The sequence below is a fragment of the Ramularia collo-cygni genome, assembly GCF_900074925.1.
Source record: "Ramularia collo-cygni strain URUG2 genome assembly, contig: RCC_scaffold02, whole genome shotgun sequence".
In the NCBI taxonomy this organism is placed as follows: Eukaryota; Fungi; Ascomycota; class Dothideomycetes; order Mycosphaerellales; family Mycosphaerellaceae; genus Ramularia; species Ramularia collo-cygni.
In genome coordinates, this window is record NW_019716256.1 from 1756492 (window position 1) to 1780296 (window position 23805).

At 50.0% G+C, this 23805-nt stretch overlaps 10 protein-coding genes; 3 read left to right on the plus strand and 7 right to left on the minus strand.

The window, feature by feature from the left end:
- Positions 1-570: 570 nt before the first annotated feature.
- RCC_02223 (uncharacterized protein) lies at positions 571-1043 on the plus strand (the record flags this gene model as incomplete). XM_023767505.1 has 2 exons in its annotated part: positions 571-913; positions 982-1043. 2 exons carry the CDS (start codon positions 571-573, stop codon positions 1041-1043), a joined length of 405 nt encoding a protein of 134 aa, XP_023623273.1.
- Positions 1044-1472: 429 nt separating this feature from the next.
- Positions 1473-3184, minus strand: RCC_02224 (related to aldehyde dehydrogenase; the record flags this gene model as incomplete). XM_023767506.1 has 5 exons in its annotated part: positions 1473-1552; positions 1603-2628; positions 2686-2830; positions 2895-2980; positions 3040-3184. The coding sequence occupies 5 exons, from the start codon at positions 3182-3184 to the stop codon at positions 1473-1475; spliced, it is 1482 nt and encodes a 493-aa protein (XP_023623274.1).
- An 841-nt stretch (positions 3185-4025) lies between these two features.
- RCC_02225 (related to Geranylgeranyl pyrophosphate synthase) lies at positions 4026-5084 on the minus strand (the record flags this gene model as incomplete). The annotated part of the gene is made up of 1 exon (XM_023767507.1): positions 4026-5084. The coding sequence occupies one exon, from the start codon at positions 5082-5084 to the stop codon at positions 4026-4028; it is 1059 nt and encodes a 352-aa protein (XP_023623275.1).
- Positions 5085-5821: 737 nt separating this feature from the next.
- Positions 5822-7686, plus strand: RCC_02226 (related to cytochrome P450 CYP3/CYP5/CYP6/CYP9 subfamilies; the record flags this gene model as incomplete). XM_023767508.1 has 7 exons in its annotated part: positions 5822-5884; positions 5942-6427; positions 6490-6520; positions 6577-6667; positions 6743-6848; positions 6904-7456; positions 7517-7686. The coding sequence occupies 7 exons, from the start codon at positions 5822-5824 to the stop codon at positions 7684-7686; spliced, it is 1500 nt and encodes a 499-aa protein (XP_023623276.1).
- Positions 7687-7915: 229 nt separating this feature from the next.
- On the minus strand, positions 7916-8358 carry RCC_02227 (uncharacterized protein; the record flags this gene model as incomplete). XM_023767509.1 has 2 exons in its annotated part: positions 7916-8204; positions 8258-8358. The coding sequence occupies 2 exons, from the start codon at positions 8356-8358 to the stop codon at positions 7916-7918; spliced, it is 390 nt and encodes a 129-aa protein (XP_023623277.1).
- Positions 8359-9985: 1627 nt separating this feature from the next.
- RCC_02228 (uncharacterized protein) lies at positions 9986-11905 on the minus strand (the record flags this gene model as incomplete). The annotated part of the gene is made up of 1 exon (XM_023767510.1): positions 9986-11905. The coding sequence occupies one exon, from the start codon at positions 11903-11905 to the stop codon at positions 9986-9988; it is 1920 nt and encodes a 639-aa protein (XP_023623278.1).
- A 1978-nt stretch (positions 11906-13883) lies between these two features.
- RCC_02229 (related to synaptic vesicle transporter SVOP and related transporters (major facilitator superfamily)) lies at positions 13884-15701 on the minus strand (the record flags this gene model as incomplete). XM_023767511.1 has 4 exons in its annotated part: positions 13884-14752; positions 14816-14948; positions 15015-15209; positions 15300-15701. The coding sequence occupies 4 exons, from the start codon at positions 15699-15701 to the stop codon at positions 13884-13886; spliced, it is 1599 nt and encodes a 532-aa protein (XP_023623279.1).
- Positions 15702-17787: 2086 nt separating this feature from the next.
- Positions 17788-19070, minus strand: RCC_02230 (uncharacterized protein; the record flags this gene model as incomplete). XM_023767512.1 has 2 exons in its annotated part: positions 17788-18898; positions 18964-19070. 2 exons carry the CDS (start codon positions 19068-19070, stop codon positions 17788-17790), a joined length of 1218 nt encoding a protein of 405 aa, XP_023623280.1.
- A 309-nt stretch (positions 19071-19379) lies between these two features.
- RCC_02231 (probable thiamine pyrophosphate-requiring enzyme) lies at positions 19380-21561 on the plus strand (the record flags this gene model as incomplete). XM_023767513.1 has 2 exons in its annotated part: positions 19380-19734; positions 19814-21561. 2 exons carry the CDS (start codon positions 19380-19382, stop codon positions 21559-21561), a joined length of 2103 nt encoding a protein of 700 aa, XP_023623281.1.
- Positions 21562-22054: 493 nt separating this feature from the next.
- On the minus strand, positions 22055-23447 carry RCC_02232 (related to stilbene synthase 2; the record flags this gene model as incomplete). XM_023767514.1 has 3 exons in its annotated part: positions 22055-22467; positions 22530-23194; positions 23290-23447. The coding sequence occupies 3 exons, from the start codon at positions 23445-23447 to the stop codon at positions 22055-22057; spliced, it is 1236 nt and encodes a 411-aa protein (XP_023623282.1).
- Positions 23448-23805: the final 358 nt, after the last annotated feature.

Here is a 23805-nt window from a genome sequence, read left to right on the forward strand (position 1 = left end):
GTAAAGACAGAGATATGTTACTWCGTACTGGTTTGTAGATCTGTACATTTTAGTCTACTGAACTTGCTTCTTCCTTGGCACTAGTGAAATTGTGGATAACCTTAAACTAAGGACCTTGATCCGATTCCTACTCGATTCTGTCAATGGAAAAGCTCCGAATAATAGCTCTTTCCTCGCGACTCTACCTATCCGGCTGAGCACGAAGTATGCCTGCACTCTTATTATAACTAGCTTTGCAAGGTTTCAACGTTCCGCGTTACTTGCCGTCATTTTTCCGGCCATTTCCGAATGCATGACAGACTCTGGATGAGATTAATCCCCACCTTCGGCCTTCGTGTGCAATCCCGATACCCTTCTTTCAACCCATGTACGATCCCTGCCACCGGGATTCAATCAGAAGGGGATCATATGTCGCGAGAATACTGCGAAGCCCATCTTTCTCATTGATGAACTCCTATCCACAGCTAACCAGTCTCATCATCAGTCATCCACACATACTCGGATTCGGTCATTTCACCATCTTTGGCACCTGAAAAAAAAAGATCGGTCCCGTCCCAGATCAACAACACCATGCAGATCGTCCGATCCGCTCATCAGAGAGGTATCGCAACGATCCAAGGGACAAAAATCTTCACCGGAACGGCATATATAGATCCCATCTTCTCCGTGCCGGACAATGGAAGTTGCAACTGTGCGAATGTTACATTTTTGCCAGGAGCTCGGACATTCTGGCATACACATGAGAAGGGGCAAATTCTAACAGTCACGTCTGGTGAAGGTCTCATTTGCTCTGCGGGACAGGAACCTAAGCGACTTTGTGTTGGAGATGTGGTTTATATCCCTGGGGGCGAGAAGCACTGGCATGGTGCGACGGCGACGTCTACAATGACACACATGGCTGTAGCTATTGGAGGTACTGCAAGACGCCGCCTGAAGTATCTCTCAGGTGAGATCCATGACTTATCGCTAACGTCTGCACAGGCTGTGAGTGGCACGAGGAGGTTGATGAAGAAGAGTTTGAGAGAGCAAATTCATCAGCTTGAAGACAAGACCAAAATATGCTCACTTTGATGTGAATTTTGTATTTATTTGAGCCTGGGGCCATAGTTCAGACAAGAATGGAACCAATCGTTGATACTTGAACGTTCCTACCTGCACAAGTCGCCACAACGCGTGTTTTTCCCCAGAGGATTCCATGACCAGCACAAGAAGAAGTTGAGAATATGCTCTTGATTCTGCCGACATGGAAGACCTTTATTCTCAACTTGGTACATGTTCGAGAGCTTCCAGTCCCACAATAAGTGCACTGTKTTGCTGTATCGAAAGCCCAGCTACAGGTTTCGCAAACCGTACACTCTGAACAGGACAGGCCCAACTGATGACAATCATCAGACAAATTGTGTCTCTGATCTCTAATAGAGCCAACAGCTGCATTGTACACCTATCCTCCAATTCATCGTAGCATGATCCGGTCAAGCCGATATTTTCACGCTCTTCATCTGCGTCCAATCCCTCAACGCTGCCATTCCGTTCTCTATCCCTTGACCACTCTCTGTTCTTCGTTAGAATGACTCGTAATGGAGCTAGAAAGCGAAGACTCACGTTTCCAACCGCCAGTGGTCGTATGTGGCACCCACGGCACATGTGTGTTGCCATTGACYCCCACGCATCCAGCTTCAATTCGACTGCTGACTCGAAGTGCTCGTCCAATATCGCGAGTCCAGAGATATGCGCCGAGGCCAAGCTCAGAGTCATTTGCAGACTGTATGACTGCATCCTCGTCTTGGAATTTCGATATGACAACGACAGGGCCGAAAATCTCACTTTTCAGGATACTGGCTTCAGGCGTTGGATCCGTGAAGATTGCTGGTCGAATGTAGCACCCATCGCCGTCGATGATTTCGCCACCTCCTGGGAGTAGCGTTGCCTCTTGCTTGCCATTCTCGATATGTTGCAGTACAATGTCTCTTTGACGCGCATGGAACAAAGGAGAGCTCCAGGTACCGTCTTGGAAAGGATCCGATCCAAGATTTTCCTCATACATGTTTACCATTGCCTTGATCCTCATCATCATTGCATCGTAAACGTCTGCATGGAGATATACTCGCGTGCCCAACATGCAACCCTGGCCATTGAGCATCAAGAACTGACAGCAGCTTTCCGCGGCTTTGTCAAAATCTGCGTCTGGAAATACAATGAMAGGGGACTTCCCACCGAGTTCCAGAGTGACGCTCTTCAGATTGGATTGAGCGGCGGCGACTTGTATGAGCCGTGCAGTTGGTAGGCTTCCAGTGAGACTAATCTTGCGGATTTTCATGTGTCGTGCTAGTGCATTTCCAGCCACTCCATCTCCCGTAAGACAATTGATGGTTCCGGCAGGAATTCCAGCTTGGATCGCCAAGGATACTGCGAAAAGGGTAGAAAAGGGGTTCATCTCGCTCGCTTTTACAATAAGGGCATTGCCTGCAGCTAAAGCTGGCGCGGCCTTCATGGCAAAGCAGACTAGAGGTCCATTAAATGGAACGATTGCCGCACATATCCCGTATGGTTGATACAGCGTGTATTTGATACAGTCGTCTTCTTGGCTGAGCACCTGCCCGTGGAATGTATCAATCGCATTTKCGAAGTCTGTGTCGTGTCAGAATAGAATTGAAGATAGGCGGAGCCGAGAGCTGGGAGGCTTGCGGATGAATGTCTCAGCAGCGGCATCTACTTCGTAAGTACTGAATGATCGCGCCTTGCCTGTGAGTACCGCCTCCAACCAGAAAATTTCTTCGGCGTGCTTCCTGATGAGTTCGCCGTATTTAACAAGAGCCTCTCGTCGTTGACGCTGACATTATAAGCATGTTGTTGCAGAGTGGGGCACTGAGCACCGGTTGGATGATTCCACTGACCTTGCTAAGGGCTTGCCAGGCCTTGAGACCTTCTCCGGCGCTTTCAACAGCACGATCAACGTCCTTGTCATTGGCCCAATGAATGTCTGATTATAGAGGGTTAGTATATCTTAAAGAATAACAAGTGAGAGTAGAGTCTGGCCACTTTTGCATATAGTCTGGCCATTGACAGCCGATGCCAAGCTTCGATTCTGCTCTTCACCGCTGTCCGCCCAGTCGCCGTGAATAAACAGTTTGTTAGGAATGGAGAATCGATCAAGGTCGAAGTCTGGCAGTATTGCTTGCGTCATGGTGAGTTTTGCTTTAAAGGTGGTAGAATCTATAGAGTGACCTGAGTATCACTGCCAAAGTAAGACAAACGTTTCTCACTGTCCTGAGAAATGTGAAAAACCTCCGGCAAACGTGTAGATGATCCGGTTCGCGTTCGTTTCCCCGGGGGTCCAAGCAAGCATCGCGTTCAGAGTTTCCAAGAAGTAGGGATTCCCTTTTCTTTGAGATCGCTGCACAGGGTGGACCAGGGAGGGAACCGTAGGTTTGTCGGGTGAACCCGTTCAATCCAACACTCAATCAATCAGAGCACTTCAACGATTGCCGGGTACCACTGGAACCCGAAACCTATTCTCACTGGTCAATGAGCTGGACTGCAGCAAGCTTGATTGCCTCAGCTTATTTCCGGACTATATAAGTTACCGTTCAGACCTCCACGGGTCCTTTGATCGAAGAGCGATACCATATCCCTGCAAAACAAGTTACCGTACCAATATCATGACTTGGATTCAGCATCAACGATCAATATTGACAACTTGCTGCAGAACTTGAGCTGTTCTCAYCTTGATGACCAGCTCATCCTACAGTAGCGTGGCCTAGAGCCCACCCGCAAGCATTACTTTGCAGACTTGTCAGCTTTCCGAGCAGTGGTTTGAGACGGGAGCTTAAGAAGACTATAAGTTTTCGAAGGGACCGATTCATTCGGCACCGTAAAGATGCAGAAGAGCAGAAGGACGATTATATAGACTCCAAGGCCAATTCCAGCGGCCACTTTCTGGTCGTCTTCCAGACCGTCATTGTAACCGCGAAAGGGAAGAGAGTCAAAATCTACAGGCGCCGCAATAATCAAAGGATCGTTGAATTTTAATGCTGCTTCCCTATATCAGCTGTGAGTTTGGTGACTATCTCCTTCAGCAAGCTGTATCCTCCTCGATCGCCATCGATCTCCTTTGCCAAAGCAAGAGTCTCTTCCGAGAGCCGCTGCAGTACTCTTCGGGTGTAAGAAAAGCTGCCACACTGCTCTATATATGATACAGCTTTCTTTTTCAGCGCTTCATCCTCTGTACGCTGCCTCAGAACATCATAAAGAAACCGATTTCCCGGCCTGGAATGAATCGCATGAATGATTGGAAAGCTGAATTTCCCTTCGGTGAGATCTTCACAAAGGCCTTTCTGCGTGGTATACCGACCGTCCGTGAGATTCCGATAATCGTCCATGATCTGGAACAAAAGGCCGACCATATTTGCAAGCCTTACAAATTTCGCAGTGGCGTGTGGTGAATGTGACTCGGCACACATACATCGAATAGCTAATCGAAACAAGCCGCCGGTTTTGTTGCCGACCGTTTCGAGGTATTGAAGCTCCGTTGGACAGATTCCTTGATCGCGCCAGGAGAGCTCCATGCCTTGTCCCTGATGTAGATTGAGGAGCTCCGCGGTGTAGATTTCGACGRCTTTGGGGTTGTTCAGTGTGGAAAGMCCCTGAAGGACACGGAAATATACGTAGTTTGCGGAATTGAWAGTTTGAGCGACTCCAAAGACAATGTGTGCTGCTGGAAATCCTCGTCTGAGCTCGCTACTGTCCTGGATATCATCCACTAAGAGGGACGCAGTATGTAGCATGCCGACCATGTTGTTGATTGTAGCCAGTGAGGATGATGGTAATTGTAGCCAGGAGTCGAAGGCATGGATGAGATGAGATCTGATGTTTTTGCCTGGTCGAGAAGCTAGGTAGTTGAAGGGTGCCATTATGACCTTCTCGTCTTCGGTACTTTGACTTGTGCCATCAATCATATCTGCAATACTTTTGCTTTGATTGATCAAGTTTGTGACATCTGTTCTGCCTGTGTCGACTGGAGTGAGGTGACAACGATTCAGCGTAGGCGGGTGCTCTTGAGATAAAATGCATGTCTGCTGCGCCATCTTTCGTTTCTGACATATAGTCAGCATAGTCATGGTGCCGGTACTAGCTGGAAAGAGTCTCACATAGTTTGAGCAGACTTCCTACCATATCAAAAAACGTCGATACTCGTACGGTATGCTCGAACCGAAGTCTATGGTAGAGAACTGATTGAATTGCCTAGAATGATCCAAGTGTCAAATCTCATCACAGGCTCGAGAGACGGGTGTAGTGATTTTTCAGTAAGCCTCTCGCTATAGCTCTCCCAGCCGGTTGATGATATAATAACCCGGCAGCAATTCCCGACCAGAAGAAGGTTCCCGCTGGATTTTGGCTAGACAGGATATCTATTTTAGCGCTACATAGCCCTGTATCCTGCATAGCGAAGTCCGAAATAACTTCTTGTCGGTTATTATTAGGCAGTCGGCAGCATGCCCGCATACTTTTCTAGGGGCTACCCTAAGACTTTCCAGTAAGCATAGTTAACTTCTATCGGCTATGCTTCGGGTTAGACTTCCAACCCGGCAGGGAGGGGATGGTCAAAGCGATACATATTGCCTTTCGACAAGGTCTATCGGACTTCGGTGACTTGCCCCGGGCTATGAGACCTGCCATGGCTCACCATCAGATGGCCCCAGTAGATTTCCACCATTTGGTATCGTGGCAGACCTTGTCATTTAGTGCCAAATCGTTCATTGTCATTAGCAAACGATCTTCAATTCCAAGAACTCGGTGTTGAATAGCATCAGCCTTGAGAGGCATGATTTCCTCGATGGTGTCCGGTTCTGGTGCGCTGTATACGTTCGCAGGAACGATAATTCTGGCAAGTATCACGTTCAAAAAAGCAGCTCAACTTGTAAAAGTTAACGATTTCTTATAGGGACTGATCTACTCAACGGCAATCATTCTCTACAACTTATTCTTCCACCCACTCGCAAAATATCCAGGGCCAAAAGTGAGAGCCGCCTTAGACTTTCCCTACTTCTGGTCCTTGATTCGCGGCTATGCCCCCCAATATATGCTGGAACTGCACAACACATATGGCCCAGTCGTGCGTGTTGCACCAAATGAGTTGATCTTCAATCGTCCCCAAGCTTTCAAGGATATATACGGGCTTAAAAGACCAGGACAAGAAGAATTGAAAAAGGACAAGAAATATGTCGAGGGCATGGGCGAGCCAACATTGCTTTTCAGCGATCAAACTTACCACAGTTACTTGCGCAAGCTCATGGCTCCAGGCTTCTCGGAGGGTGGTCTCAGGAAGCAGGAGGCAGTTATTCTTGGACATGTTAATGTTCTTACAAATAAACTCAGTGAAGTCGGCCAGCGTGGTCAGACCTCGGTCGACCTTTTGAAATGGGTCAATGTTAGTTTTTTTCACGGGTTACAGGACTCTATGTTCGACAAAAGGCTGACCTTCACTCTTAGTTCTTTGTTTTCGATGTGGTTGGGCATTTGAGTGAGTCATTTCATTGGAGAAGTTCTTGCTGGACGCACAACTAACATGATACCCAGCATATGGCGACCAGTTCGACTGCCTCACAACCTCGAACTTGCACGTTTGGGTCACCAAATTCACGAAACTTGGCCGACCGATGGCATACGCGTACGTCTCCTCTCTTTGGCCATTCATTATATTGCATGACGGTCATCGATAACTCCTGCTAATCGCAAAGTACAGTCAAGCTTCAGCAAGGCTACCGAAACTCCTTCGACTTCCGTTCATGGTCTTGGCTTTAGACAGGAGCTTAATGTCGGATCGAAACTTCCTCTACGAAACCAGCGAGGTAAGGAATGTGAGATCGAAAGGCACACCTTACCATACTGACCCTGACCACAAAGGCTAAAGTGAAAAGTCGTGTGAATAAAGAGTCTCCAATTCCCGACTTCATGGGCAATCTCATCCAGTCTCACAAAGATGGCAAGATGACAACTTTCCAGCTAAACTCCAACGCCGTATTTCTCATGGCCGCTGGAACGGAGACCTTGGTGACCGCTATAGTCCACACCGTATATCGACTTCTCATGAACAAGGAGACTCTCCACAAACTAGTTCAAGAGATTCGTGGAAAGTTCACCACGGCAGAGAACATCCACATGACCGGTGTTAATGGATGCAAATATCTTCTGGCGTGCATTAATGAGAGTTTGAGAATCCAGGCACCATCTCCTGCAACACATCCTCGTTACACCCCGGCCGGCGGTATGACAATCGACGGGCATTACGTTCCGGGAAATGTAGCTGTTGGCGTTCCGATCCATGCAGCATGTCGAGGGGATGCGAACTTTCGAGACCCAGAGAAATATGTGCCGGAGCGATGGACTGGAGAGCTTCCACAGTATGCCACGGATTCGAAGGATGCTGCTATGATTTTCTCAGTGGGCCCGCGAGACTGTAAGTTTTCTTCCTCCACAGCAACGCTGTCGCTATATGGTCTAACTCTGCAATGTGTAGGCCTCGGTCGCAATATTGCAATGATGGGTTTGAAGCTTGTCCTTGCTCATTTGATCTGGCAATTCGATCTTGAGCAGTGTTTTCCCGACGATTGGGCTGAGCAGGAGGTATATCTTGTTTGGGAGAAGCCGCCCATTCACGTCAAATTACACCCAGTGGATAGGTCCTAGGGCACAATGATGGTCTTGCAGCATAGCTCGGGCTGCATACCCGTGCGTTGTATCTTCAGTGTCCGTATATCTTCGCAATCCACTCTTTGGGATCGATCAATATAAGAAACAAGCATTGTTCAATCTACTACGTCCTGTAAAACCTTACAATCCCACTCGACGAGCTACTGTAGAGCAMAAGTAAATCCCTAGCCACCAAGTAGCTCCATGATTCCAACCTCCCACTATCTTAAGCAGGCTCAAAGCAAGTAGAGAGAACCGGGCCCCCACTATATTTCATCTGACAAAGCCTGAGACAATTCGTCCGCTCCCCATACACCGTATCAAGATTCTGGCATTCCCCGCCCAACGGCCCGAGGTGTTTTCCAATACAGACCCCATCGTTTTTACTCTTGCCACTGAAAGCTTGCCATTCAAGATCAGCGGCCGCACCAGCGAGATATACCGAGTGGGTAGTATCGTCCATGGTGACGGTTTCAAGGAATGGGGAGCGATGGCCGAAGTTGAGGTCGCCGGAACTGTTGTGTGTTAGTGATGGGTTGGGGAATTAGGGGAGGTGGGGGGGACTTGCCAGTCGCCGCTGGTGTATTCGTTCGCTTTGGGGATGGCTGCGTTCACGACTGCCGTGAGGGAGATTGCCATCAGGACGGCTCGGAGGAAGGAGGTTGACATGGTTGATGATAGCTGGAGTGGGTGTGTTGAGTGTGGATTTTTGAATTGGATTTGTAGTGTTCCTCGTTGTGAATGAGCAATCAAATGGGGGATTGTTCTTGGTTTATATATTCGATCATTATCGCATCCTACAACTTCTGCGTAACAGCATCCTCTACGCACGTCTTGCAACCTTCACCGGTATTGTTCTAACAATAAGTCAGATAACCAGCCTGGCACTCTCATTCGCGCGTTTTTGGAGAGCCCTAGGTAGAGACATGGGAATAGGAATGTTACCTGCATGTTGGTAAATTATGATGATGTATTCAGGACCCAGCGTGATCCTTCCTCGCAGCAGAGCTCAATGTTATATTGGGCTTGGCGTAAGCAATCCCATATCTTCAATCCTACATGCCCGATACTGCGTCCTCAATGCTGTGTGATCGCTCTATCATCCTCCGTATCGCGCTGACCGTCCCTCTTGGCGATCACCATTACTGGAAATTCATTGGCCAGGCCTGGATAGGCTGTTACTACGCCTTTATCGAATTAGTACCAACAGGATCGCGTATGCAAGCATCCTTGGCTGTCCTCAGCCGCACGCATCATGCGATGATGGCGAAAGGATTCTCAGGGCGAAAGGATTCTCAGGGCGGAAGGATTCTCGGGACGGAAGGATTCTCAGGGCGGAGGACCCAGAGTGCTTGTTGGTTTGGTTACACCGGTCAACCGGGCAAAGAGACCTTCCGTCACCCCCTCGGGAGTTGGCAATCTCTTGATCAGGTGTGAAGAGGCTGTTGGTTGCTGCGCCTTTATCGAATTAGCACCAACACAATCGCGTATGCAAGCATCCTTGGCAATCCTCAGCCGCACGCATCATGCGACGATCGCGAAAGGATTCTCAGGGCGGAGCAACTAGTATGCTTGTTTGTTTGTTCACGCCGGTATGGAATGATATCATACCATACTGATCAATTGGATGTGCACGTGAATACCAACTGCATCAAAAATCATCAACTTCCTAAATAGGCAATTAGCTTACTAGAAGAGCCTTCAACCTCTGATGGGTACCTGTTTATTGTCCTCTCGAACTATCAACGCTTTCTAAGTAGCATCACTAATCTATAGGCATYGAAATGATGATAATATCAACAGTTCGACGCAGTCACATACTGAGCTTCTCTCGTTCTGCGTTGAGAAGCATGTGGACCAGGCCTTACTGGAAGAACCAACACTAGCTATATCGATCCATACCAACAGGCTTCAGAGACTATACCAGACCAACCGGTAACTAACCAATCGAGAACCGTACCACACCAACAAGCACACTGCTGAGGGAGAGAGACAACGATCGACAACACCGGACCCCTATCTAGAGTCTCCTACAGGAGGTTTGTCTCCTGATGTGGCGGGCTGGGTTCAGTGTGTGCTGCGTATGCACTTCGCGGTGGGCTTCGATGAATTGAGGGATCTATTGAGAAACGTGCCAAATATCGCTCTAAAGCAAGCCGACATCCCTAAAATCTCCAAACAGAAACCTCCTTGCGAGCCATCAGCGTCACAAATTGTCAGCTTCTCAATTAACCAGAGCGACAGAACAGTCATTCTTCCTCCTCATTTAATTCCATTACATACACCTCCAAAACCTCTAATACCTTCTCATAGGCCAAGCATCAAACAACCCCTCATAAACCGTCGTATTATCAACCATAACTCCCTCCGCATCCTCAAACAAGAAACTAATCCGTGTACTCTCCTCATACCAAGACCAAACCCACGTACTCAACGCAAATCGATCATTAGCGTAAACTTCCACGATACTGTTATCCACAATAATGGTTAGATTCAAAGTTTCAATCGAGCTACCACCATCATAGCCAGTCATCGTCGACGGCGATGCAATATCGAAGAGTCGTAATCTACCGGCTTCGTTATTCGTTAAGATCCCCGGAGTGCTGGATGCGGCGGCGCTGGAGTTGGAACGGTCGATGATGATGCTTTCGTTGGAGAATTGGTAGTAGATATCCGTGTGTTCGAATTCGGATCCTAGAATTCGGAGGCCGGCTTTGAGGTTGGATGTGCGTGCTGAGGAGGGGAAATGGATGTTGGTTTTTAGCATGAAGAATTTGCTGATTGGGTTCWGTTGGAATTCGAGCTGGGTGGCGGAGCTGTTGCGGGCTGGCTCGATGAATTTCCTGGTTGCGTTCGAAATCATCGCGGCGTGGACTTCTTGGGCTACGGTCTGTTTGAGCGTTGTCAAAGTAACTGTCGCTGTGGTCGGATCGCTGCCGTTCTTGACCTTCCAGGATCCAGTCTCGTTGACGAGAGCATTGTTCACCACATTGTCAATCGTTCCCACGGAAAGCTCGCGGACAGTGGTAAGCGAACCATCCCATCCTTGCTGGGGCTTGGGAAATGCGCTGGTGCCAAAGTTATCCCCTGTCAACCAGAGGTAGGTGATGAACCTATCGTGGGATATACCCGAGGCCTGAGATGCGGAAGAATTCGCCGGCAGGATCTTTCCAGCTGCGGCGTAGGCAAAAGRGCCCCAGTCCAATTTTCCGGCCATGGTGACTGCAAGACTCACACTGCCATTCGAGGCTGTCTCGAGAGTGTGRGCAGCCCAAAGCATCTCTCGAAATTGCGAGACCTGCGGAATGATGGGCGCTTTCGACCATTCTGCGCCTTGCGTTGTGAAGATCTCTCCTTCAGGGTTATACCCAGCCTCATCAAGGGCGAAAACATTCCCAACCTCGAAATTGTACCCCCAACGTCCGGCCCAGGTCCCATCACCCCAACTAGAGTTGGCAGCCTCATGCCACCATTCTCCGAGATACTCCCAGTCACGGAACTCTGGATCATACTGTTTGTAGAGGAATGAAGATGGACCCACTCCATGAATGCCTCCACTGATGATGTTGTACCAAGTGCTTTCCTGGCTACCTGTTGCACGGTCAAGATGAGGGCTCTGGAATACGTATGGGTCTCGAAAGCCCGTGACGTTCGTCAGAGGGAACGGGGGTCCAGGGATTGCCGGACCGTATTCCAGCTTGGTGAAGTTCTTGCCACCATCTGAGGATACCGCCAGACTTTGTGTCTCCGAACCCTTGACGTATGGGACCGTCCATTGAATTGGAAGATACGAGACGCTGGTGTAGAGTAATGTAGCCGAGCCATTGATGCCGGCAGGGATCACAGAACCGTCAAAGACGAATAGAGGATCATTTTTCCCTCCACTTCGAATGAAGGTTGGATCTTCGTTGACGTCCTGGTAAGTGATCAAGTCTCCTGTCGTTGCAGCGGCCGCACCAGATGCCCCGAGGCCTCCCGAGTAGAGATAGCCTGAGTGGAACAGGCCAGTGGACGGATCAGTATATTGCATGCATGGATCTCCGATATGTGCAAACGGCGGTAAGAAATGAGACTTTGGCCGCCAGGTGTAGAAGAGGGTATTGTTGAAGAGCGTGGTCAGGTTGGGTGGAGCGGCATTGTAGTCGAGGACGTTGGTAAAGGCAGAGACGCCATGCAGCAGCAATGCCACACAGGCCAGCGATTCAGGAAGCAACATGCCGTGGGTGAAGAGGTGCTGCAAGTCGGAGTCTCCCGTCGCTGAAGGATTTTCCTACAAAGTCCATTTTAACCATTGGCCGTGACATGCCTGTCATATAAACAGCTTGGACACTTGCGGAGTGGAGAGGGGAAGAATATGTGGGGTTAGTCCGTGTCGAAACGGGCTTGGTGAGTTCAAAGTGGTCGCGAGAATAATCGCGAGAGTAATCCCGGATCCGACAGTCGACGCCATGACGGCATCAAAGACTTTTGTGGTCAGTAAAGGATTGTGCAGCACATGTCATGTGTTTACACGAGCCTATAGTGCATGTGGCTAGGTTAATATAGCTCTCGATCGTGGGGGTTTCTTTCAATATTTCGATGAACTGCGGAATGACCAATGTACAACAATGCCCGTGGAGGAGGATCGTGACTTTCTCTCGCTTGTACCTCTCCCGAGGAGGCGAGTCTTGGCATCCTCTAGATTGCGGGAGCCACAACATCATCCTTGCACGCACGCGACACAGCCTGCTGAATAAAGCCATCCATGACAGGTCTTCTCCACCGCAACTTATGCCTTTGGGCCGGCTCTTCGTATAACTAAGTATACAGAGACTAAAAGTCATGGCCGCCGGATGAGACGCCTGCGAAGAGATCCAAGCCTGTATCCCCGCTACACATCATTTCTATATGGATCCCCACACTCAATTTCCATTGCACAGCGGTAATCACGAATCTTGACCGCCGGTCGCAGCTGACGGTCGTGGCTCGGGACTGTGGAAGGTCACAGACTACATGCTTGGGTACTTTGTCCACGTGCGTCAATAATTGACACGGCCATGCTATCTGTTTCTACAGCCAGGGGCTTTATTTGAAGAGGCTGTCAGCTGAGTCTCAAGACAGAAACGTACTCTCAGCATGACGCAATAATATGATAAGCATGCCACATTGACTTGGTCCAACAACAGACATCTACTCAAATATTCTCGCTCATCGCTCAAGGCATATCCGCGTACTATGAACGACCTGAGCTTCCCGGCCTACATCCCGCCTCCAACTCACCAGGCCACTTTAATAAACGTGCCGATCGTAGCGGATTATAGATCTAACAATGGCGAGGCCAGTTCTTCTATTTCTCGAGTTTGAATCAACAATGAGCATACGAAGAGTATTGATATCCTCCCCCGCTCTCTTCAATACTGACATTAAAAGCAGGTCGGAAGCCCTCGAGGCACTTATTTATGCCCACCCCTTTTTCTTTCGACGTAAGTTCTCTCGCTCTGTATTTACAAATTGATAAGCAGAGTAAGTTCAAACTGTTTATGGAATTTCGAGATGACGACGTTCGTACATGCCATTTTCATCGACCTACAAGCAAAAGCATGTGAAGTTGATCGCGATTGCCCATTTCTTAACTGGAATCGTACTAGGTAGTACATGTAGTCAATGGGATTAACGCTTGATGCAATGACGTTGATGCTGATGTCAGCTACTGTATAAAATGCCCTTCTCCAACGGTGTTGGGACAGTAAGTCACATGCCTACGTCCTTCTCGGAACCTTGAAGTCCCAGCCCGGTTTATCAAGGAAATTTTTAACTTGGCTTACCCAAGCACGGTGTTGGCTGTAGACAGACGCTTGATTGCGCTGGCGGATCGACAGCATGAAGTGCAAGCTTCATATGTCGGAGAGACTCTCTTCTGGGTTGATCCTCATTCACTGCTTGAGCTCCCACATACAGTCGAGCTTGGATCCCTGGATGCTTTGACGCGTGCATGATACCAAGTCAACCTCCTTGTTCGTAAGTTCAGAGCAATCGATCGACTTCTTACTAGACCATCGCTTGTGAGCGAAAGAAACCTTGTAAGCTACCAATTTCAATCCATTCGGTGTTTACGGTGACTCCAACAATCTATCATACACCATCATGATGATCGTACAATTTATCTCAGACCCACTTACACACAATGAAAGAAACCTTCTCACACGAAAGCACACTCAAGGTTCACACTGCGCAGGCTTAGGTAAATCGCCCCCCTTCTCCGCTCTCCAATGTTGACTTCGATACCTCAGCATCAAAACCGCACTTCCCACCACCACCAAATCCAACAACCCCAACCCAGTAAAGAACCAACCAATCCCAATCTTCCTACTCAACACAGGAGTCAAAATAGCACCAATAGCACCCGCAGGGTTCCGTAGCATATTCCCCAACGCAACCGCTCCAGCAGCTTGTTGTGGCACACATTCCGTCAGATAAGCCGTCGAACAGACAAATACCCAACTCGTCCCGAAGCCCGTGATGAAAGTCGATACCAGAACAGCCGCGGGGTGATATTCCCGTTGGATGAACCAGCCATACATCATCGTTCCCGTAGCACAGATCACCACTCCCCAGATTTGATCCACGAGTCTCACTTCCGGATCCACTTCGTCCGTCTCGGAGGCTTTGGCGAGATTGTTCCGACGAATATCAATGATTCTTCCTCCCGTGAGGGATCCTAGAATCAATGCTATGCCCGAGGAAATATATGATGCTCCCACGGCCGCGGAACTCCAATTGTAGACGCCTTCGAGACTTCGGGGTAGGTTGACCGCGATGCAGAAATATGCGGCGTAGATGAATGCCGTGTCGAAAGCTGCGAGACCTATGGGAGGGTAGCGGAAGAGTTTCCAGTAGCCTAGTAGAGTGGGTTTTGGGGGTGGGGGACCTCGTTCTTCGAGTGGTGCTTTTTCCGTCGCTAGTAGAGGCGGCCAGATGAACCATGTGGATTTTTCGGCGTGGATTCTACCGTTGCCGACTCGACAGCGGAGAGTCTCGGGGAGGGTGAAGACTACTACTATCCATACCACCGAGCCAAGTAGAGCTTGCAGTGGGAATTAGCATGGTTGTTGTTAGATACATGCTTCGCTATGGTCTATGACCTTACCTAAAAATCCGAAAWTCCACCTCCAAGATGCCCCGGCCAGAGGACCCCCTATGACCGGCCCGAAGACAGGTCCCAGATTGGGCCCGAGTAGATAGTAAGACATGCATCTACCGCGATGCTCTGGCTCAGTTAACTGGGAAATGCTTGTCAGAGTACAACTCTCAAGAAAAAAGGGGGGAAAGGGGGTAAAAAGATGTACATCTGCCACAGTTCCAGCTCCCATGGCCACGACTGCAGCGGAACCAAAAGCTTGTAGAATTCGCAAAAAGAGGAGCGCTTCGTAATTCGCCGGGAGAGCTGTGATGAGAATATTGGCTCCAATGTACATTGCCAGCGAGATGATGTAGATGGGTCGTCGACCTAGGTAATCGGAGAAACTGGTCCAGAAGAGTGGCTGTAAAAACAAGGGCGTCAAAGTCAGTTATGCACAATCTTAACCTCAACAAGATAAGAATGTCGGAGAGGATATTCGGATTAGACGTACTGCGAATGCAAAAACAATCATAAAAGTAGCAACAGTAGCATTGATCGCCGTAGCTCCAACTCCAAATGCTTGCTGAAGAACAGACAGAGCAGGCAAGTAGATGTTACTAGCAAGAGGAGCGAAGAAAGCGGCAATCGTGACGATGGCAAGAACATATCTTCGTCGGTTTCGGCTCAGGGCACAATAGGGCTGTTTGGAGCCTTCCTCTTTCGCTTCTTCCACTTTGACATCCTTATTAACGGTGAGTGTGGAGGGTGAAGGTAACTGGAGTTTTTCGAAATTCGAGGAGCGGTCACTCATGTCTGTGTAGAATGAATCGATTCTTTCGAGATATGTTGAGGAGGTTTCGACTTTTTCGAGATCGGAGGCGTCACTCATGTCTGAGGGGGTGGTGGAGGACATTTTTGTGAAGTTGGGTTTGTAACTTGGGAATCTTTCGGGAGAGGAGAGTATACATACTTTTATACCCTGCGAGGAGTCTGGCAGATGAGTTTACGATTCGCTCATGGGTTATTGTCAGCTCGAGTGTTGGTTTGTATGAGGTACATGCAGTTGTGAAGACATGCGCAAGGTATATGCATGTCCACTGTCGGTGACGCGATATCTTACCTACACTTGAGGCCTGGGGGTTCGTTCCGAGCATCATATGCTGAAGATCACATTTTATATCACTGTGACCTTCACTATCATGCCAGAAATCCATTCCTCGCAGTCTGTGAAGATGATGTACCGTTACTATTGATTTTCACTACGTAGCCTCAAGTCAGATTGTTTTCCTCCTCGTTCAGGTCTCATTCAGATGTTAGATCCTAGCCTAGAGGGTTGATAGTGCCCAAAGCTCAAGAATAGAGTGAGCAGCCCAAAGGTTGATCGCAAGGCGTACGACATCGAAGGTTGTCAAAAAAGCTTACAGTGCCGTGTGCCGTTTACCTTCCCCTGTCGTATCACACGGGAGTTTAAGCAATTGACGGAAATCACCGTCGACGACGAAATGCGGTCTGGGGATAAGTGTGGGGGGAGGGGACGAGGTCGGAACGTGGCGCTCATTCTTTGGACTGCATGTGAAGAACACGACCGATGCTAGGGTGGGTCAGGAAGCTCGATGGATTCCCTCATCAAGATTCCTCTCAATTTGTAAACCCCCAACAGCAGGGCCTCAGGCTGAACATTCCTGGAATACCTTAATCCCAATGGACCACCCACTCACCACTTTAGGAAATTCAAAATCTGGAACCAAGGTTGACCCCTGTCGAGTCGGAAGTATAACCAAGATTGTGATTGGTTGTTGTCTCTGCTGTCAATGGCCAAAACCAATTAGCGCGATATGCGTGTCTGCCTGGGGCTTCTATACCGGATTTTTAGGTGTTTCAGATTTCTGGAGGTAGGGAAGCTGACGGCATGTGCAATCGTAGGTAGGTAGTTACCACGCCTTTTAAGCTTTTGACAGTACAGTACATCTTCGTATCCACAGACTGAGTGGAGAAGGTGCAGAAAGCTCCTTTACCCTCGTACAACGCATCAGAGATAAGAGAACGCGGATAGATTCATTCAACAGGAACCCCTTGCTTTCACTAACAGACACAAGTAGCACATACGCAATGCTGAAGAAACAATGAATAAGGCCCATTGCAAAGTCCAATCCATCGTCTCACCTACATGTAGTCAGCAGTATTACCATGCAAGCATCGCGTGCATCACGTCACATTTCGCAACCTGCTACGTTGCAGATGATGTCGAATCCATTGACACATGTATCTCGCAAAACTCATCCCAGCAACGCATCCCTCCCCAAACCACGCTACAGCCCAAACTTACGACAAACAAGCCAGCCATTCACATCCTTTTCTCATCARCCGGTGAGTGAGTACCTCTCCTCAACAGCTGGAGCCACGTTCTCYCAGCATACATGTCTGAAAATTCTCACATGGCCAACTGCGGAGCAACTCAATCGAAATCTTAGATTAGAAGGGTTGTCCAAACAGCGAAGCGATACATGCAACGTGCTGCCCCATTTGTCGGAAGTAGTGTAGTTTCGAGGCAGGGGATTATGTGCTCGTTGATCTTAGGTGCGCTTGCATCATCGTGCTCACTTGTTGAGCTTGTCGAGATTCCTCCATGTGTGTGTGTGTGGTGGGTGAAAAGCATCTCGGTGGAAGACTTATGAATGTCGCGCAAAGAGGGGCGGAAAATGTGCATACCCTGACCAGCCGAACATTCACTTCCCCTAGAAGAAAAGATCTGTGGAATGCCCGATAATTTCCCGAGGATGTTTGGTATGAGATAGACTCGACCTCCAACGTGGAAAAGTGACTCCTATTGACTTCCTTGCCATGCCGTGTAAAATCCATCTCGTCTCCGGGTTAACACTCTCATGACGATTCACACCTCGCTCATCACAACACCTTCTACCGCAGCCCGAGAGCGGCACAAAGAATATGAGTTTCGCTGTCAATTCACCACCCATCCATCCAAACATACAGTGAATGCATCAAAGTTTAAACTCCCCAGCCGAGCGTTCCCATCCTCCACTCTCAGGCCCAGGCTCCCTAGCCGCACACTTCTGAATGAAACCTCCCTTCCCCTCGCCCCCCCTTTCCGTGCCAAGAAGTTCATAGAGCGTGCAGAGATTAAACAGCAGCGTCGGAAAGATGGGTCCTCGCGCCGCAAGATCCTCCAGCACATTTTTCGCAGAAGTAATTTGACCAGTATACAACAAAGTGACAGCGGCATTCTGAGCGAAAAGGTCAAGACTATGGAGGGAGGGAGATTCAGCGATGAGATTTTGCAGGGTTTGGGCGGCGGCGGAGTAGTCGCCGTCGGAGATTTGGAGGAGAGAGGAGAATTGGGCTTTGTGGAGAGGAGAGGAGAGGGCAGCGGCTGTTTGGCGAGCGCCGGCGATATCTCCGACGCGGATGCGGAGGAGAGATTTTCGATGGGCTAGTTCTTCTGCGTCTACTYCGACCAGAGTGTCGAGATGTCGAGTGGCGGTCTCTAGCTCTCCCATTTCGACCAGCGCATCACAGACTCGTAGACCGAGATCGAGCAGATTATCGCTCCAGAGATTGATGGCGGGAGTGTCGGCAGTGGCWCGGGCTTGGCGGAGATGCGATCGGGCTTCTGCGGCCAGAGCGTACAGCGACATGATTCCTCTACGCCCGCCATCGGGAGCTCCGATGGATTGAAGACGGACGAGGAGGAGGCGGAGGTCCCACGGGATGGCGGACAAGGATTCTGGGGGAGCTCGGGCGAGGAAAGATTCGAGGGGCTGAGCTTCGGCGGCTGCTATGTCGGGGCGCTGGATGAGGATGAGGCAGGCCAAACGCGTATAGAAGAGTTGGAGGATGTTCAACGTGGCGATCGGGTCACACTGGAGTAAGGAGCGGGCGGCGGAATCTGCGGCGCGGCGGAAATGCCCTCCCGCCAACAGTTGAGGGAGTGGGGTGTCGGGTGCGGGCCGATGGTTGGAGGTGAGAAAGGCGTTGGGAATGTCAWCGGTGGGGAGTGGGTGGTATATGCGAGCATCTTGGAGGAATTGCACGTGAATCCTTGGGGTTTCTTGTTTTGGAGGGAGTGGTGGTGGTGAGGATGTGGTCGTCGGACTAGGCACACATTCCAACATTCAGCGGGTGAAGATGGTCCCAATAGAGGAGGAAGAAGATCTCACTCATTATCATCATCATTATCATCATCTAGTGGGCCTCGCTCGGCTGGTTGWGGGATGGAATGCGAAATGTTTCGACCATGCCGCCGTCCACCTTCCATCTCATTCATTTCTGGGAGAGATGTAGCTATCATGGATGTTTGCTGCATGTCGCTAAGGTAACGTTAGGTAGTGGAGTCGGACCCTCCCGATCCACCTCCACAGGGCGCACAGCCTCCGATGTCGCATGCAATGCTTGTCGATCGTTCGGCTTGGCGAGGCCGAGAACAAGCGGAGATTCTTCTTGGGATGGATTGATGGACGGATGTGACTGTGATGTGACTCCAACAACTACAGTACACTGCACTGCACCTCACTCTCCTCTCCCCTCCCTCTCCTCCACCTCATTATCCCCGCCGACATTGCGCATGAGCTCCATCATGTTGCAATCGCACGCGGCCAAGAGGGCCCTTCAATCCCTTCCCAGACGCCGCCCATTCTCCACCACCCCATCCCCAGCTGCCATTTCGCCCTACCGACCCGGATCCCAACAAACACAATCCACACAGTCCGCCCGACGTAATGTCTCGGACACGGCATCACGGCCTGCGCAGGCAGCCACGGCGACCCAGACACAACGAACCGTGCCCAGTCCTGCCTTCAATCGCGAAATGGACCCCAAACCACAGCCTCTGCAGCCATTCCGCCAGCCCGAAATGGATCACAGCTTTGTGGGCATGAAGGGTGGAGAAATCTTTCACGAGATGATGTTGCGGCATAACGTCAAGCACGTCTGTGAGTTGCGATCCAAGACAATACACAAAACAGTCATATCTTTATGAGGAATTACAACGCTAACACATCACTCCTCCAGTCGGCTACCCCGGAGGCGCCATTCTCCCCGTCTTCGATGCCATCTACAACAGCCCGCACTTTGACTTTATCCTCCCCCGACACGAGCAGGGCGCCGGACACATGGCCGAGGGTTATGCGCGTGCGTCGGGCAAATGTGGCGTGGTGATTGTTACCTCGGGACCCGGGGCCACCAACACCATCACTCCCATGCAGGATGCCCTCATGGATGGAACTCCCATGGTTGTCTTTTGTGGACAGGTACCAACTTCGGCCATTGGTTCCGATGCCTTCCAAGAAGCCGATACCATCGGCATCTCCAGAGCATGCACCAAGTGGAATGTCATGGTCAAGAACATTGCCGAACTCCCCAGACGCATTAACGAGGCGTTTGAGATTGCCACCTCGGGCAGACCAGGTCCTGTCTTGGTCGATTTGCCCAAGGATGTCACGGGCGGAACTCTGCAACGTCCCATTCCCATGACTTCAACCCTCCCATCCCATCCATCCGCCGCGACCGTCGCAGCACGCGAATTGTCCGTCAAGCAGCTGGACGGCAGCATTCGCCGATCCGCAGACCTCATCAACATGGCCAAGAAGCCCGTCGTCTACGCCGGACAGGGAGTTCTCGGTCACCCCGATGGCCCCAAGTTCTTGAAGGAGCTTTCCGAAAAGGCCCAGATCCCCGTGACAACCACCCTGCAAGGTCTGGGTGCGTTTGATGAACTCGACTCGAAATCTCTCCACATGCTTGGTATGCACGGTTCCGCGTTTGCCAACATGGCCATCCAAGAAGCCGATTTGGTGATTGCGTTGGGTGCACGATTCGACGATCGTATCACCGGGCACGTTCCACGATTCGCCCCTCAGGCACGTCTGGCCGCAGCCGAAGGTCGCGGTGGTATCATCCACTTTGACATTCAACCCAAGAACATCAACAAAGTCGTGCAAGCGACCGAGGCGGTCGAGGGAGATGTCACTGCCAACTTGGCCCTTCTCCTCCCACACATCAACACTGTTCAGGAGTCAGACAGAGGAGACTGGTTTGGACAGATCGCTGCGTGGAAGGAGCGATTCCCCTGGGCCTACGAGAAGGAAGATGGTCCAGATGGAGCCATCAAGCCACAAACCGTCATTTCCGCCCTCTCCGACCTCTGTGCCGACCGCAAGGAGGAAACCATCATCGCAACTGGTGTCGGTCAACATCAAATGTGGACCGCCCAACATTTCCGATGGCGTTCCCCTCGCACCATGATCACCTCGGGGGGTCTCGGAACCATGGGCTACGGTCTTCCCGCGGCCATTGGAGCCAAAGTTGCCATGCCGGACAAACTCGTCATCGACATTGACGGCGATGCCTCCTTCCTCATGACCCAAACCGAACTCAGCACCGCCGCCGAATTCGGCATCGGCGTCAAAGTGCTCGTGTTGAACAACGAAGAGCAGGGCATGGTCACGCAATGGCAATCCCTCTTCTACAACGACCGCTTCTCCCACACCCATCAACGAAACCCGGATTTCGTCAAACTTTCCGAAGCCATGCACGTTCCCGCCCGCAGGACCACCAAACTCGCGGATCTCAAGGCGGATCTGGAGTGGTTGACCGTCGGGTCGGGTCCGGGACCGGCTTTCTTGGAGGTTAAGGTCGATCAAAAGGTCCCCGTCTTGCCCATGGTTCCTGGCGGCAGCGCGTTGCATGAGTTTTTGGTGTATGATGAGAAGAAGGAAAAGGAGCGAAGAAAGCAGACAAAGGAGAGGTCGGGGCGGTGATTCTTTCAAGATTAATTGATCGATACTGATCGATTGATTGATGGAAAGCTGGATGGAAGGATATCGTCCACGGATGACTTCTTCTTGCAAAAAAACATCATCTCTGCATGGCGTTATTAATGGCGTGGATACCTTTTTAGCATGTTTACATTTCTGTTAACTCGATCGACTGGGGCGTCTTGAAAAACGGAGGCCCGTCTTCTCTGTACATTGTTGTGTTGTGGGTAAGGGAGTGGGATGGGAACCCCTGACAGTCATCTGAGAAGAAGAAGAAGAGGAAGAAAAGAAATGGTCTCTCGTTCTTGGGTCTGTTTTGTATGTAGGTACGGTAGTAGATACCTATCTACATGAGAGAAAGAAGGATAGAAAGAAAGAAACCTTTTTGAGTTCTCCTCTCCATCAAAGTATTCTTCCTTTCTCGGAGATGATCCTTCACATTAGTTCCCACCAGAACTATTCAATCTCGACTAAAAAAAATCTGCACTATCAGACTTCAAAATGCCGCATCCAGCTCAGATCCCGGTGTTTCCGACTCACGACATCGCCTGAGTAGAGCCATCTCAATCGCCAAACCAGGACCAAACGAAGTTGCAACGACATGATCACTTCCCCTCCCCATCAATCTCAATTGATCAAGCACCATCAACACCGCCGGGGAAGAACTATTACCTTTAGTCCGGTAAATTTCTCGTGTGGCTCGGAGTTGATGCTCGCTCAAGTCCAACATTTTCTTGACGCCTTCGATGATGGCTTTCCCACCGGGATGTAATGCCCAATCGAAATCACTCTTCCTCATCAGACCGTTGCTGAAGTGGGCCGAGTAGTCTGGTACTATACTATCAAACATGGGTTCGACGGCCTGTTTGACCAAATTCGGGACATCTCGTGCCAGAACAGTTCGATTTCCTACAACCAGTCAATCAACGATCCCACCGACTTCAACTCGACGAAAAGAAAAGAAAACTCACCATAAGGATCCGCATAAAAACTCATCCGATCAACCGTATCGGGTATAATAGAATTCCCCCACTCCACCAATTCAAACAGCGGCGTAATCCCCTCTCCCATTCCAATCCCATTGCAAAGCACAAAAGCAGCCGCCCCATCCGAAAACAAAACCCCAGCAACCCCAACCTCCTCCTCCCCCCCAATTTTCTCCACAGCAGCAGCAGCAGCAAGTTCACTCCTAACCCCAAGCGTACAAAGCTCACAAGCAAACCCCAAAACTCTCGCCGGCCTACCCCTCGCCTCCGCCCCAGCAGCAACTTGCGCCGCAGCCCTCAAAATCGCTAACCCGCCCGCACAACCAACTCCATGTAATAACATCCTATCCACAGATTCTCTCAAGCCTAGGGCGCGATTTACGAGAACGTCGTAGCCGGGATTTCCTTGGTTTGTGCAGGTTACTGCTATTGTGTGGGTTATTTCGTGGGATTGGAGGGTTGATTCGAGGAGGGCGGCTTGGGCGGCTTGGAGGGTTAGGGATACGCCGTGGGTGCGGAAGAATTCGTCTTGGTGGGTTATTGTTGGGGGGGTCGGGTGGGTGCCGAAACTTCCTGGAGAAGAGTAGGGGTTTATTGAGGAGCGGGTTTGGATTTCGGTTGAGAGGTTTATGCGGAGGAGTTTTGAGATTCTGTTCTCACACATATGTCTGTTAGTTGGAATCTGGTGATGATGATGGTGATGATGGCGAGGAGGAGGAAAAGGAGGAGGAGGAAGTGTGTGTACCCTGGAGATGAAACGTCGTAGAATTTCCTGGCGATGTTTTCGAAATCTGAAGGGGTGAGAGTATAGGGAGGGAATTGTGATGCTAGGCCTGTGATCCAGAGACGTGGTGGAGTGTGATGGGTAGGGTTGGTTTTTGATTGGTTTGTTTGTGTTGCCATTTTTTATTTTTGTTTTGTTTCTGAGGAGGAGAGGAGTTTAGAGGGGTGGTAATTAAGCGGATGGATGGTATGGATGGTATGAATTGTATGGATGGATGGTAGAGAAGGATAGTATGGATGGTATGGATGAAGACGCGATTCTCTCGCGCTGCTACTGTGTTGAGATAGATGTACCCAGGTCCCGTCTCTTTTCATCTTGGGCAGGGGAAAGAAGATTACCCAGCGCTAAGGCACACCCTCTCGATTGGATTGTCCTCGCTACCTTAGTTAGGTACACAGCCCGGGGCATGTATTACATTGCATTAGCGAAATGCAGGGCCGTCTTAATATAGGTAGTAAGGTACCTAGAAACTCGCTT